Source organism: Ranitomeya variabilis, chromosome 4 (genome assembly GCF_051348905.1).
Source record: "Ranitomeya variabilis isolate aRanVar5 chromosome 4, aRanVar5.hap1, whole genome shotgun sequence".
NCBI classification, from domain to species: domain Eukaryota; kingdom Metazoa; phylum Chordata; class Amphibia; order Anura; family Dendrobatidae; genus Ranitomeya; species Ranitomeya variabilis.
This window is the reverse complement of record NC_135235.1, coordinates 571,900,028-571,914,446: the sequence shown is the minus strand read 5'-3', so window position 1 is coordinate 571,914,446 and position 14,419 is coordinate 571,900,028. Positions and strand designations below refer to the sequence as shown.

Here is a 14,419-nt window from a genome sequence, read left to right as displayed (position 1 = left end):
TGCCGCTGTTTATGGTTCAAAAATGGCTTTACCTGGGGAATGCGGCACCTGTAGCCCATTTCCTCCACACCAGACTCAGTCCACTGCTTCCTCAGGTTCCCCAAGGTCTGGAATCGGTCCTTTTCCACAATCTTCCTCAGGGTCCGGTCACCTCTTCTCGTTGTACAGCGTTTTCTGCCACATTTTTTCCTTCCAACAGACTTACCATTGAGGTGCCTTGATAAAGCACTCTGGGAACAGCCTATTTGTTGAGAAATTTCTTTCTGGGTCTTACCCTCTTGCTTGAGGGTGTCAATGATGGCCTTCTTGACATCTGTCAGGTCGCTAGTCTTACCCATGATGGGGGTTTTGAGTAATGAACCAGGCAGGGAGTTTTTAAAAGCCTCAGGTATCTTTTGCATGTGTTTAGAGTTAATTAGTTGATTCAGAAGATTAGGGTAATAGGTTGTTTAGAGAACCTTTTCTTGATATGCTAATTTATTGAGACAGGTTTTTTGGGTTATCAGGAGTTGTATGCCAAAATCATCAGTATTAAAACAATAAAAGACCTGACAAATTTCAGTTGGTGGATAATGAATCTATAATATATGAAAGTTTAATTGTAATCATTACATTATGGTAAATAATGAAATTTAACACTATATGCTAATTTTTTGAGAAGGACCTGTATAATCAAAAATGTCACGTAGAGGAATTCAAGGATAATAAATTTAAAAGGTGGTTTATTCAATGCTTTTCAAGGTCAGTGCGACCTCTTCTTCAGGAAATTCCACATACACAGCAGACCTTGGTAACTGGGGAATCTCATCTCACAGGTTCTTATCAGCTATTCTCCTCTTTTTTCTTTTTTTCTTTTTTTCATTGAAGAGACATTTAACCGATTAACTTAACCAACTGATTACCATCTTTTTTAATTTAATATCCTGCAAATATAAATTAATGTAAGATTATCCTTCAATGAATTCTGTGCTAACAAAGTTGTATTAACCTTTTGTGAACCATGAACTTTGACACCATATGTCATCTGACCATCTGGCTTTTTTTTTTTTTTTAACTCTGTTGGTATTTAAACAATGTAAGCACGTTGTATCTGTATGTTGTATGTGGAATTTCCTGAAGAAGAGGTCGCACTGACCTTGAAACGCGTTGAATAAACCACCTTTTATATTTATTATCCTCGGAACTTCATCATTAAGGCAGCGCGGATTTAACCCACACCTCCTGCACAATTTATATTTTCATGCGGCCGTTGATCGGCTTGTGGATCTGCAGCAGCCGAAATCGCTACATGCTCTTCTTTCAACAAAATCAGGTGAGCAATTCTAAGAAAGCTCTCTTGGTTATCTAAAGGATAAGACCCTATTTTGCGCTTTGTGTCTCCATTTTTTTTCCCTATAGCTACGTAGAGGAATTGACTCTTGGAAGTCGTGTGCTAGTCTAAAACGTACGTGAGAAATGTGGTCCAGGAAAACTTAATTCGTACAACTGGGAAGACAAGGTGTATGTGGTCATTAAGATAAAGTCCGACGACAGCCCAGTTTCTGAAATCAGACTGGAAAAGGGAGACAATAAAACAAGAATAGTACATCGGAATTTGCTACAACTCTGCGATTACCCCACACCAGAAGACATCCCGGAAGTGGATCAACGTCGAACAAGATCAGCTAAGAGACTGCCACAGTCTTTGAGAATTTAGATGAAGACCATACTTTTGTACTTGGCATACCAACAAGAAGTGATACCTACCATCCTCATGAAAGTGAACTAAGCCCTGAAGCTCCAGAGTTTGTACCAAGAAACACAACTGAAGTTCATTTCAGACCTGACAAGCATCAGTTGCCAAAGATATCAATAGAAACCTAGGAATAGAGGAATCACCAGACTGTACAGAAATGGATGATTCGACAGAAGAACAAGAACCTATGGATGTAGTTCCAAGGACATTGGAGGAAGTGCTGGAAATGAATGCGGAGAAAGAAACCCCCGTAACTGAAGAATCCGTAGTATCAGTTGAACAACCCAGCAGGAGGGTTTTGATACGAGAAGTGAGAAGACCAGTGATGCTGACCTATGATACACTTGGTAAAACCGAGTAAAGTACCAAGGACTGTTAAGATGAAACAGGTACTGCTGCCTACAGATCAGGTAAGCTAACCTGAGTGGTATCTACCAGTTATGTACTTTACAGAAGACTTTACCTGAGTAAATAGGCTCTTTGCCTTATCTAAAACTAAAAGACTTTATAGTAACAAAGAATGGTATAAGTACTTGAGACTAGTTAGCCTCCGCTGGTTGAAGATGGAGGAAGAGCTCCAGCTGAAGAAATGCTGATTGTTTTAGTGGTTTGATTTCTTGCAGGAGACCTTCAATAAAAAGTTATGAGGGGTGTTCATTTAAGATTTCCCCTGATCCACTTATATTTATCCCAGGATGCTGAAACTGCACATGTGCAATGATATAAGTCTCTTTAGGTTACGTGCCAATTTGCAACTCAGAACTGATAAGGGTCTTGATTTTACATGTGCTGAATTGGTGTGAGGTTTGATAATGGAACCAGTGGAATTAAGAGCAGTCATCAAGTTTCTTTACTTGATAGGCCACACACCAAAGGAGACATTTGATGAGATGAAAGAGGTTTATGGTGATGAGTCCTCATCATATCATGTAGTCAAGAACTGTCATTGTCAATTCAAATGTGGCCGGACTTTGGTGCAAACAGCTCCAACTCCAAGGCGACCCCACTCTGCTATTGATGAACACACCATCCAGCAAGTGGAGGTCACCATTTTGGAAAATTGCTGCGTAACCATTTGCCACCTAGCCCAAAATGTCAAGATTAATGTGGGGTCCGTGGAAAAAAATAATTCAAGACCATCTTCACATGCATAAGTTATCCGCTCGCTGGGTTCCCCGGCTTCTCACACCTTTTCAGAAGTCGGAACGAGTCGAATGCTCTTAGGCTCTATTGATGATGTGCCATGGAAACCAGTAGGACTTCTTCAACAGACTGATCACACAGGATGAAACCAGTGATACTGGAATCTTGGGTGTGGTAGATGTCCCACAAATAGGAAAATTAGAGGTATTGATCTCGGATGACTAAGGGAGAACAGCTTCTAAGGGTTAGTTATACCAACCAGAACTAAGACGAATGTTCGAGATCTCCAGAAGAATGCCGTGTCAGAGAAAGTCTCCTACTCTCGGACACATTCCTTTCCATGGTCCCTAAAACCCTGTGATGAGCAAAACAAAAGGGAAGTGGAGATTGCTTGAGATTTTACTGCACTGTATGGCACTGTGACATCCAAATGTATGTGCCTGTACACAGTACACAAGTAAACCAAGCTTAGTGTGGTTGAGCTGCACCACTAGACACAGCAGTATGGAGTCCACAGAGTGTCCATATGAACAGGGGTTGTCTTCTTTGTTCCCAGCACCACTCTGATACCGATCCGTCATCTCATGGCCGTAACTTCTGACTGACCGGAAATCAGAGGTACCAGTTACAAGCTCTCAATATAAGTTTATGAGAGCCTTGTTCTGGCTCTCATAAACTTACATGGAACAGTGACTTCTGGATCGTCCAGCAAACAATGGAGCGATTCAACAGCTTACAACCTGTAAAAGACCAACCAGATTAGCGCCTATAACAGATAAAGCCGGCGGATGGAGAGCATAAGACTAGAGGGACGGGACTTAGATTAGTGACACTATTCTAGCGGTAAATTTAAAAAACCCCGCAGGAGTAGTGCTTTAATGTACGACTGGATGTTCCTGTGATTCAGACTCCTCCAGTTTAACATTAAGGGGCTTTCCGGACTTAGGCTACATAGTGACTGCACGCTGTGAGGATTTTACGCTGCCGAGAGCATTGTGCATGTAACCGCAAGTATGTGATTTGCATACATGTGGTCACGTACCGAATAGACACGCGTAGCCTTGCTTATTGCTAGACACGTCTAGTCGGAATGTAGCTACAAGTATGCAAATTGAATATTTGTGGTGACATGACCTCTCACTCCTGGCGCCTGCAGTGGAGACCCCTGACAGGGCGCAATGCATGTACTGTGAGGATTCACCAGTTTGCAGTCACATAGAGAGACTGCAGACTTATACCCTTTTCAAAAAAAATTATGCAATTATCACAACTTTTTATGTACATATATTTTACCCAAAACTAGTCTAGAACACATCTTGAGAATAAATTACATAGAATACACCCCCATTCACATAGAAGACATGGAGTTATCTACCTCCCATATTTTGGAGTCAATGCATAGAGCCGCTTAGGTGGGTTTGAGCATCATTGTAATACATGGGTGGCCAAGTTATCACGCTGGCAGACCAGGGGTTAATCGGCCATGTTGGGAACTCTCAGCTAAGCTCATTTAGCCACTCCTATCCCCTTTATAATCTGGGTCTTGATTGAAACACATTGTCAGAGCTAGCTTATGCTGCATGGCTTGGAGGAGAGGTGTTTTGGTGGTTATATGAGGAGTTTGGAGGATTTATCTGTGACTGTTGCAGGGTTTGTAAATGCGATAATTACCTTCCCTCCTCTTACTTTGGTTATTCCCTGTCCTCCAGTCCTCGGTGTATTCATTTGTTATGTGAGTGAATATTTGTATGCCTGGTATTTTTGTTTACCCTTGTTCGTGTTGCCTTGTTCATTGGGTTGGTGTACTGCGGTACACGGCAGCTCCCCTCCCTGGGTGGGGGAAGAGAACAGACTGAGGGCGGATTCTGGAGCTAAGGCAAGGGTTGAGGCCCCAGTATCTTCACCTTCAGAAGTATCTCGGGGAATAGGGCGAGCTAGGGCACCCCCCAGTGTTAGGGACAGGGAAGGAGCCTCTGGTCCCGGGTCACCCAACAGCTGAGTCGTGACACAAGTATTACGGGACAAATTCCCAGGCTGCCTGCTTCTATATGCTCGGGGGCATAGAAACAAGCTTTTTGATGCATTGTATAGTAAGTTCACAACAGAATTGTGGCACATCGGTCATATGCATTTATGCTGCTGTTGTTCTCTGTCCAGTGTTGGGTCTTTAAACATTTATTAGCATGTATGCAGTCAGTGAAAACAGGTAACAAAACTGTTATACGTGATAGAACAAGGTGGAACAAATACACATCCACATGGAGAATCCGGGAGGTTTTATTTCACTTGTTTATTCTTTAAATTATCTTTTTTTATTTCTTTTTTTTTTTTCTTACACCAGAGCAAGATGGCATGGATCCAATTCAGCATAAACACACAATTAACCAGAGTCATTTAAGAAATTGTAATATTAGGCAAACACACAGACACATGTACGGGTTTATGGTCCTCTTCACCCCTTTTTTTTCTCAATATTTTTTTTAGTTTTCTTTAAGTACAAAAAAAACTACAAACAACAATATATAAAAAAGTTTTGTGCTGTTGACAGTTTTTACAAAAGAAGGGTTTTTTTTTACATTTTTTCAGATAGATCTTTTTCTTTACTCATTTATTAGACTGTTGCAGTGGTCGTGTGCCTGGATTGCACTTATGGGCAAGAGCGTATTTTATTTGGGAACTGCAAAAAACGTTACATGCGGGGAAATGGGGTAAAGAAGGGTGAAGGCGAGGGGTGTAGCATCGTCAAATCAAAATCATGCAGGGAAGCAGTAAGTAAAATGATGTGAGCCAGAGCAAAGGTGACGCTCACCTGTTCCAGCCATTAGGGGACTTGAAATAACCTATTCAATGGCTGGTTATTTGCCGGCGGTCTCCGCTAGCAGATTCCAAGGTTCGTTGGAGCAGAATTGGAAACATGGGATTGAAAGGCTGATTTTTTTTTCTTGGGAGGTCCTGGATCACGCACCCAAAATACAACAAGCAGCTTTTTCTTTGCAGTGCACATATATATTTTACACATGTATAAATTATATACACATGGTGCAGTGATCAGGGGTAGAGGCCTTATGTCTCTGAAGTGACATACTTGCGTGACAGCGATATCTGCAGGTCATGGCTAACATGGTGACGTCACTCTGTGGCAGTGAAGGGGGTAATTACATCCCATTACTATGCAGCTCGGGGGATATGCTGTAATTACTCAACATTTATACAAGTTATATACTCTGCTTTTTTTTTCTTTACCTGTTTCTGTGCTATATGTTTCGTTTATTCTATGGCATATACATTGAATGAATTGAATCAAAAGCCTGGAAATTGCTTTAATGTCATGTTTCCTTTGGAACTGCAATTTGCCAGGAGATGGCTACATATATCGAAATGTACCAAGTACACAAAAATCCATTTTAAGACTGAATTTCCTCCCAGTGTCCAATCTTCCTTGGTTTGCATAGTACACTGAGGACCCAGCTGACCTGTAGGGTTATCTACTCCTCTTTACATTCTCCTTGCTTTGGCCAAGAACTGGATCTCTCAGGAAGTCCGCTCATATAGCATGTCAGCCTTCATATTGCATAATTGGTATACAGAAAAAAACAAGATCACCAGGTTGTCGTCTACAATATTGGTTACATCCAGCAACTACTCTTTACTATTCTCGTTAAACACAATGACCGTCTGATGGATGGTAGCGTGGAGTAATCTCAAGACCCTGTGTCCTTGCAGATGAAGCAAGCTTAGAAATTGGTGACAAAAATGGAGTTGGTGTGTGACAAGATGTCTGGATATAACACAACGCACAAGCTTTGATCCAATAAGGCACGGCCCTGTGATCTACAGTCTGGAGAACATATGTAGCTTTGTCTAGAAACAGTTGCACGTAACAGATGACAGGATAAGTCTAAGTAATGGCTCTGTGCCTGAAATAGCTATTATTACTGTGGAACTGCCACACATCTGATTCTGATGTATATAAAATGTAGGCTTTTATTAAACCTTTGTGATTTTGGAGATCCTGTTTAGATCAAACACTGGATCCCTGGGGTCTGCTGAGCCTTCCTGTGCTCTCTATGAGAAAGCCACTGCCAGACTCCTCTGCCAGTGGCTCATCTTTGTGTAGAACAAAACGATCCAACATATGATGTTGGGTCGATCCCCCATACACATTAGTTGGTTGGCCGAACACGCTGATTTCGGCATGCTCTCGTGACTTATCTAATCTCTATGGGGGCCCTAAGATATGTACAAATTGTTTTTTTCAGGTAGCCCCAAACTTCTGTTTTTCAAGAGTAAAACATATGAGGGAACTATCCTTTTCCCTGGCGTTTTGTAGACCTGAAGTATCTTTTAGAATTTTTTGTCAATTTCCTGAACATTTCTTTGATGTTTTTGATCACTGGCAGTTTTTTCTAGTGTTTTTTTTCCAGCGTTTTTGGGGCATCTTTTGGTGGATTCCAAATGCATTTCTAAACTCCATTCAGTAATGATGAAACCACTAGCGGTTTTTGAAGAGAAAAAAATGTTCAAAAAGACACCCAGGCATCTTTGGGGTGTTTTTCCCATTGACTAAAGTGTGGAGCATCTTCAGTGTGGAAAACTCATGAAGAATGGTTAGCTCACCTATTTTATCAACTGGGCGTCTTTGGAAACCGGAAGTGGTTAAAAGTCGCTCAGATACCTGAACGTATGAACAGCAAGTCTTTTTTTTTTTAAACATAACCTGAATTTTTTCATTGTTTTGAGTGTTTTTTAAAGTGCTTTTTCAGACATGTCTAAGAGCGCACCCACTCCAAACCCATCTGAAAAAAAATTGTGTGAACTTACCCTTAAAGAGATCTGAAAAAGACTAGCTATTAGGGACAAGCCGCCTGCCAATCCTATGTAGGACACTGGTTGTAGGCAGTGCATTGCTCCATCAGATGGTACTCTATTATATTAAATAGAAAAAGTACTGTTTTTCTGTCCTGTTTTTATGAGGAGTGTCCTATATTTTATCTCTACTTTTTGACATATCAAAAAATCTATAGATTTTTTAAAATACATTTGGGTGGAAAATATCTTTTCCCTCTATAGCTTTTATATATTTTTGCCTTTTCTCTACTTGTGCTTCTATCTAGTTCGTGCAAGTCTCATTCTGGATGTATCACACCGTACTTTCCATATTATTATATTTCTGATTTGAGGTGGTTTATAATTACTTTTTATATACATCATACACTTGTTCGTTACGTATATACATTTTACTGTGCTTAGAAGTTTTCAGAAATGTACTACTCTTGCTTATAGGCTTTAAGGAAATCTGTCACCATGTTACTGCTATCCCATCTAAGAGCAGCATGATGTAGGGGCAGATATACTGGTCCAACTGTGCCACTTACTGGGCTGCTTTGCTTTCATTTTGACAAAAATCACTGTTTTATTTGCTGTAGATTTAGGAGTTCTCTAAATGCTGAGCTCTGCACAACCCCGCCCAAACACTTCTGATTGGTAGCTTTTTGCCTATGCTCAGTGTACACAGAAAGCTACCAATCAGTGGTGGGGCGGGGATATGCAGAGCTCCTTGATTACCAAGCAGCAGGTTTACTAGTCTTTTAGTGATAAAATCACTCTTTTATCAGCAGGAGATTATCAAAATTGAGCAAGCAGCTCAGTAACTGATGCATCACTGGAGTCAGAGTCTCTGTTTCCACATTGTGATGGTCTCAGATTAGGTGGAAAAAAACCTGTGACAGATACCCTTTAAGGTGTTCGTACATCGCAACAGTGATCTGCCGCATGATATATTTCTCCCCGCTCCTGCCTACACATGCGCTGCAGAGCATGAATACGTTCGGAGTCTGGAAAGGGAAGTCAGCAGCTGTCAGAGAAAACAGGTCCGATCCTTCTTTCCTCTGACATCAGCAGTCGGAGGACAGGTAGGAGGTCTCCACATGGTCCTGCTGAAATAGTCCACTTAGGTATATGGGCACCTTTACTATAAAGTCTTTGCAGCGAGAACTTTATTAAAGTTTTTGGAACTTTATAAATTCAGTATCATAGCGCAACATTCAATGTCTCCTATGTTAATAACTGATTGTTTATATCTGGAAAAAAGCCTAGAAAACTGGAGCTGTCTGTCCCATTAGAAGTCATTATTATTTGGTTTTAAATGCATAGATTTATTCCATATCCTGTTTGACCGAACGTTTCCATGCGCATGTACATTGGGTAAATCACATGGAGTGTGGGTAATTGTAGAGCGTGAATGTGAGGGGGTTGGCGGTTGACAACATGTTTTTATCATGGTATGAGGGTCCTAGTCATTGAAGGTAAGAATAGAAGGAATTGTGCAACACAAGGATATATTGATGATCTAAGGACAGGTCTAGTGGAAATTGTACAGTAATGACTTAGGGTAAATATATTATTAAAAAGATATTTAAAATCTGTACAAAGTACGTGATGATTCATGGGCAGATATCTGTTATACCCATAGCTTTGTTCTGTACTCATTCTTGCCCCCTGAGTGATGTGTTTTGTATGGCCAAACTTCAGCAGTTGGCAAACGGGTGACATTGACAACTACTCTCAATGGATTTGTGACTCAGGAAAGTGGCTGTCACCTTTAAAGTTCATTCACCCACTGACCTGACAAAACTAAACAGAGCAGGTCTTACAACAAATTTTGTAGGGGCTCAAGTAGTAGAAGAATTTCTTATCAGTTTCAAACTTTTGGCTGTCAGGTAAAGGATATTGTATTGTTACCTATAGAGGTTTAAAGGACTTGGGCTACAAGTCTGTGGTCGCTCTATGTGACCACAGACGTGTGAATCCTCAAATTACGCACTGCAAAGATTCTCTGATGTGTATGCGATTTGCATACATGTGGTCACATGCCGACTAGATGCATTGAGCATCGCTGGACAAGTCTAGTTGGAATGTGGCCCGGAAGTAGGCATCAGAAAATCCACCGTAACGCACATGTGTTATCTGTTATTTTCATGGATAGAACACATACCCATTTATGGGGCTGTTCTGCAAAAAATCACTGACACATGCACGTTTTTGATGCAAGTCAGGGATCAAAATTACAGATGGCATCAGCGTATAGGCCGTGTGCTGTCTGTGATTGACATTATAATGGAAATGAGAAGCTTTGTCGTTTTATTTTTGGATTTTCACTGACGAAACAATGATGGTAAAAACTGATACACTGAGCAAACACTGATGAAACTCCTATCCAAAACACTAATGAACAACAGTCCGTGATTTTATGTACAAGAAAACTCATGAATTTCCGAATGAGACCTGAAATGTATCATCCTGGAGTCCACAGGAGCTCACAGAGGATTGTCTAGGCTGGTCAGAGCTGTTGGAAACACTCAGCTCTCAGCTTTTATTCTGAAACTAGTAAGAAATTGGAAAACAAAATGGCATATTTATCAAGCTAAAGGAGCCAAAAAACTGTCTTATTGACTTGCACCATTTTTATCATGTGCCTTAGACAATTTTCATGACGGGTCCACCTAGGTGGCGTGACCTCGCTAAAAATGGATGTGGTTTATCAAAACAAGGGTATGGGTTAAAGGGCTACTGTTCTCTATTTTCCTCCAGATATATGCTATTCATCTGTAGGAGAGAAAAGTTAAGTGTTGATTGGCTGCCCCGGGAGAGCCAGTGCCAACACCGATGTATCGGCGCCGACACTGGAGTATGTGTTATTATTTTACAGATTGGGAAGGGGTTGCCCGAGTAATGGGCACATTTCTGCCACAGAGTAAGCCAGCTAGCAGGTGGTAAAACACAGACTAGACAGTATTAAAGGGAAGCTGTCACCTGCTTTATCCTGCCCAATCCATGGGCAGCATGAATTAGAGCCTGGCTGCACAATTGCAGTTAGGTATATTTTCTCTGAAGCTCCAACGTTTCATAGTAAATACAGTTAGAAGATCCGTCCGAAGTCCATAGCTGGGGACGAGAATAGTCCGGCTCCTTCCCGGCTGGCTTTTCCGCAAACCGTTGTGGGTGACTGACAGAGCTATGGTAGAGACCTATCAATCACTTCTAGGACTGGAAGAGTCGGAATAGTGCCATCTCCGGCTATGGCCCCCAGCCAGATCTTCAAAGTTTACAGTCTCTACAGTCTCTGAAACGCCATAGAGTTAGACCTCGCTGCAATGGTGCAGCCAGGCTCCAATTCATGCGGCTGTGGTTTGGGCAGCATGAATCATGCGATAGGTTTCCTTTAAAATTAGTCAGAATTATCAACCACCAAGACCCATTTTGATCGATTTGGTGCATTTTAAGACTGTGTGTCACTGTAAACTATGTCTGCAGTGTCTAAAAATTAGAATGTATATTAGAAAGTCTAAGAACAAACAATTTTGGTGGGAACTTACAGATAGATGGTGGGAGCAGTCAGGCCTTTGGCTCCTGAAGACACTATGGACTAACATGCAGAACAGAACAGGCAGCGGCTTCCTGCCACAACAACTGCATGCTAGGTGTTGCTTATATTTTACTGTTACATATAAGGCTTGCAGTCCATACTACCTTGCTGTAATATCTATTATACTATATAGTACACTGCCTCCTACTGGTATATTACATCTGTCCGCACACACTTTTATATATAATTGGAAATAAATCGGCATCTTTTTTCATAACAGAATTGTCATTAATATATTTATGGAGAAGTAGCCTATTAATATCACACACCTTAATCATCTGCAGTCCAGTCAAATATCTAATATATTTCTGTGTGTGTATATATTTTATATATATATCTACGCATGTGTCTATATATATATATATTTATATGCAAAAAATGCAGGCAGCACACTATATATACAGTAGGTATCAAAAGTACAGCAGACTTTGTAATCAGCGCACATGTACAAAAGCAACGTTCCGGCTCCTCAGAGCCTTTATCAAGCATGATGAAGGCTCTTTGGAGCTGAAACATTGCTTTTGCAGCGTCCGCTCCAAAGAGTCTTCTGTACTTTTGCTATCTACATATAGTGTATACATATGTTGAAAATGAAAGTATAAGGGGCAATATTTATGGATGAGATTGTCCATGATATCACCAGTTCCTAATGGATAGGCGACCGCTTGCTTTTCCAGAGACAGCGCCTTCTCTTCATCTTCTAATACAACTTTTCAGTTGGATGTGTGATAAACTGCAATACCAGGCGCAGCCTAAGGGTATGAATGGCGTTGTCTCTAAAAAAAAAAAAGAAGCAAACCTTTTTAGTAAAATCTCAGACAAGCCCTTTTAGATAGTTCTGGTGTAACAATATGATCAGTACTGATATATTTGTGCCACAGCTTCTCACAATGTTCAGTGATCATTATCAGATACGTGACAGGCGAATCTCATCCACAAAACAAAGTACATTGAGTAAATAATACATGAGGAAATCGGCTTTCTTAACCCCTTCACTGCCAGAGAAACCAGTGGAGGTACTAACAGCAAAACTATAAAAATCCCCAGTTCACCAGTGTAACCTATTCATTGCCAAGATGGGCTCCTGCAGCTGTGGTGTCTGGCTTGGTTGATGTTTTGTACTGGCCACCACTTTAATCCCTCTTCCCTCCTCCGACTTCTCCTGAGACTTATATCACCTCACGTAGTGTACCGAAAAGGCACTTTTCAAAAAACATAAATTTTTTTAAATTGTTTTTTTTTCTTTTTTTTTCAATATTTTCCGTTTTTTTGGTCATTTTGTTTTCATTTGTAAAAACAGTGCTTTTCTTTTTTTTTTAGAAAAAAGTTCTTTTGTGTTTTTTTTTTTCTTTTCAAGTTAAGACGACAGAGTGGCGAATCACTCTAGTCTTCAGGAAACCTCCCTGCTCACCTATGTACAGATGTGTGTACGAGGGTGTCTATAATATACACACATATGGTATATACTGTATATTATATACACAGGCACACAGATAAAATAAAGGGTGGGAAGCAGCAATAATGGAACGCAGACATGCCAGATTCCTAATAAGTTCACAAAAAATGTGACAGAAATGCTTCATTCCAGTTGGGGAATTCATTCCTCCCGGCTGACAAGACTCCCAAGAATGGGATGACCTTTGTTATGTCAGCAGGGAAGAAGTAGGATTTATGTGCCTTTTATGTTCATTTTTATATTTCAGGTTTAACCAGGATGTTAGGATGTATTAAATAAAATAATAATGTGTATTTTGTGGCATAGAATGAATCTAAATCCATTTCTAGTGCCAGAAAATCCTATCCGCCCCGCAGCTTCAGTCCTGATCGGCAGTCAATCCCTGACTCCATGTTTCTCCCTATGTAAAACTAAGACTCTGAGATGACTGCCAAAATGCGTAATGCATCGTATACCAGAACGGAATTGAAATCTTTTACCTGGTGCAGAGTGAAATAGGAAATGAAGATAAAAGGTGTTTTGTGCTTTACGCACCTGCCAAGCAAAACTGGAAAGAAGCCGAGAAAGAAAGTTTGCCTAATTTAGCACTAAAAAGAACGCAGTCAGGAAGGGGGGTGGGAGTCGGGAGTTTAATAATAAAAAATGAAAGCTGCCACTGTACAACTGAGGAGGTTATCTTCTGATAAGATGCAGATGTCCAGTCAATCTTCCTCTCCACCACCATACAAATCGGCAAGTTTTTTGAAACGAGGGCCCCAGTCGTTCAAGTACTCAAAGTCCTGATCCTCAGAGCTAGAGGAATTGAGAGAACTAACAGAGCCGGCGGTGGAACCGCTGCCTTCATAGTCGAATACCAGGAGAGAGTCATAAGGTGGCGCTGTAGGATCGTTGTCTGCTGCTCGTAGGCCCTGAAAGGGAAGAGGAAAAGCAAAGCTTTAGAAGCTGGTGAGGGATGAGGCAGAGAAGTCAGATGGATTTTTCTCATTCTGAACATTTTCTACTTGCAATTCAAACCAAGCTCCTCATGTGTGGAGTGACAGGAGGCAGTGAAAGATGTATACACTAAATAAGGACTCTAGAAACAAGACATATTGTCCCTTATTAGGGCTTTCCTCTACAGAAATACCTAAAATCTGGTGCCTTCATCTGAAAATGTAGGTAGCATGTATACCTGATCAGTTAAAGGAATCACATCCGGAAACCCTGAAGCGGTTAAAAGAAATGACATTCTCATTCTTCATGTGTCTTCGAAGCTGAATAGAATTGGAAATTGCCTGCATAGACAGTTGCACCTCACAGCATAGAGGAAAAGATGCCGGAACCGCCACAAGAATGACTGTCAAGCTGCTTCAGGAAAAGGACCTCCAGAGTTTTCCTGAAGTGACTTCATTTGTTCAAACTCAGAAGCTGTGCCGGTGTCTAATGGTCACTGTGTGCCCACGATGTCTGACATTGGCTTCGGCGCTGACGTCCGGCTGACAGCACAGCAGCCAAGTAGTGAGCTCAGTGGCTCAGAAGAGGGGGTCCTGTCTATATGGGTAGAGTTACCAAGCTCACTGACTGGCTGCCACAATGGCGACGTGATGCCAGTGCTGCTGCCAATGTCAGACACAAGGTGCAGTGATAGAGACTCTCTAGTGGTCCTGGGAAGGTGAGTACA

At 41.1% G+C, this 14,419-nt stretch overlaps 1 protein-coding gene across 2 annotated transcripts in view; it reads right to left on the bottom strand.

The window, feature by feature from the left end:
- Positions 1–5,139: 5,139 nt before the first annotated feature.
- CDH4 (cadherin 4) overlaps positions 5,140–14,419 on the bottom strand; it is a 1,009,876-nt gene continuing 1,000,596 nt past the window's right edge. For both annotated transcript variants that reach the window (XM_077252850.1, XM_077252851.1), the window contains one exon: positions 5,140–13,667. In XM_077252850.1, the coding sequence (XP_077108965.1) occupies positions 13,461–13,667 (207 nt within the window). In that variant the 3' untranslated portion in view covers positions 5,140–13,460. The remainder of the gene's footprint in view (positions 13,668–14,419) is intronic.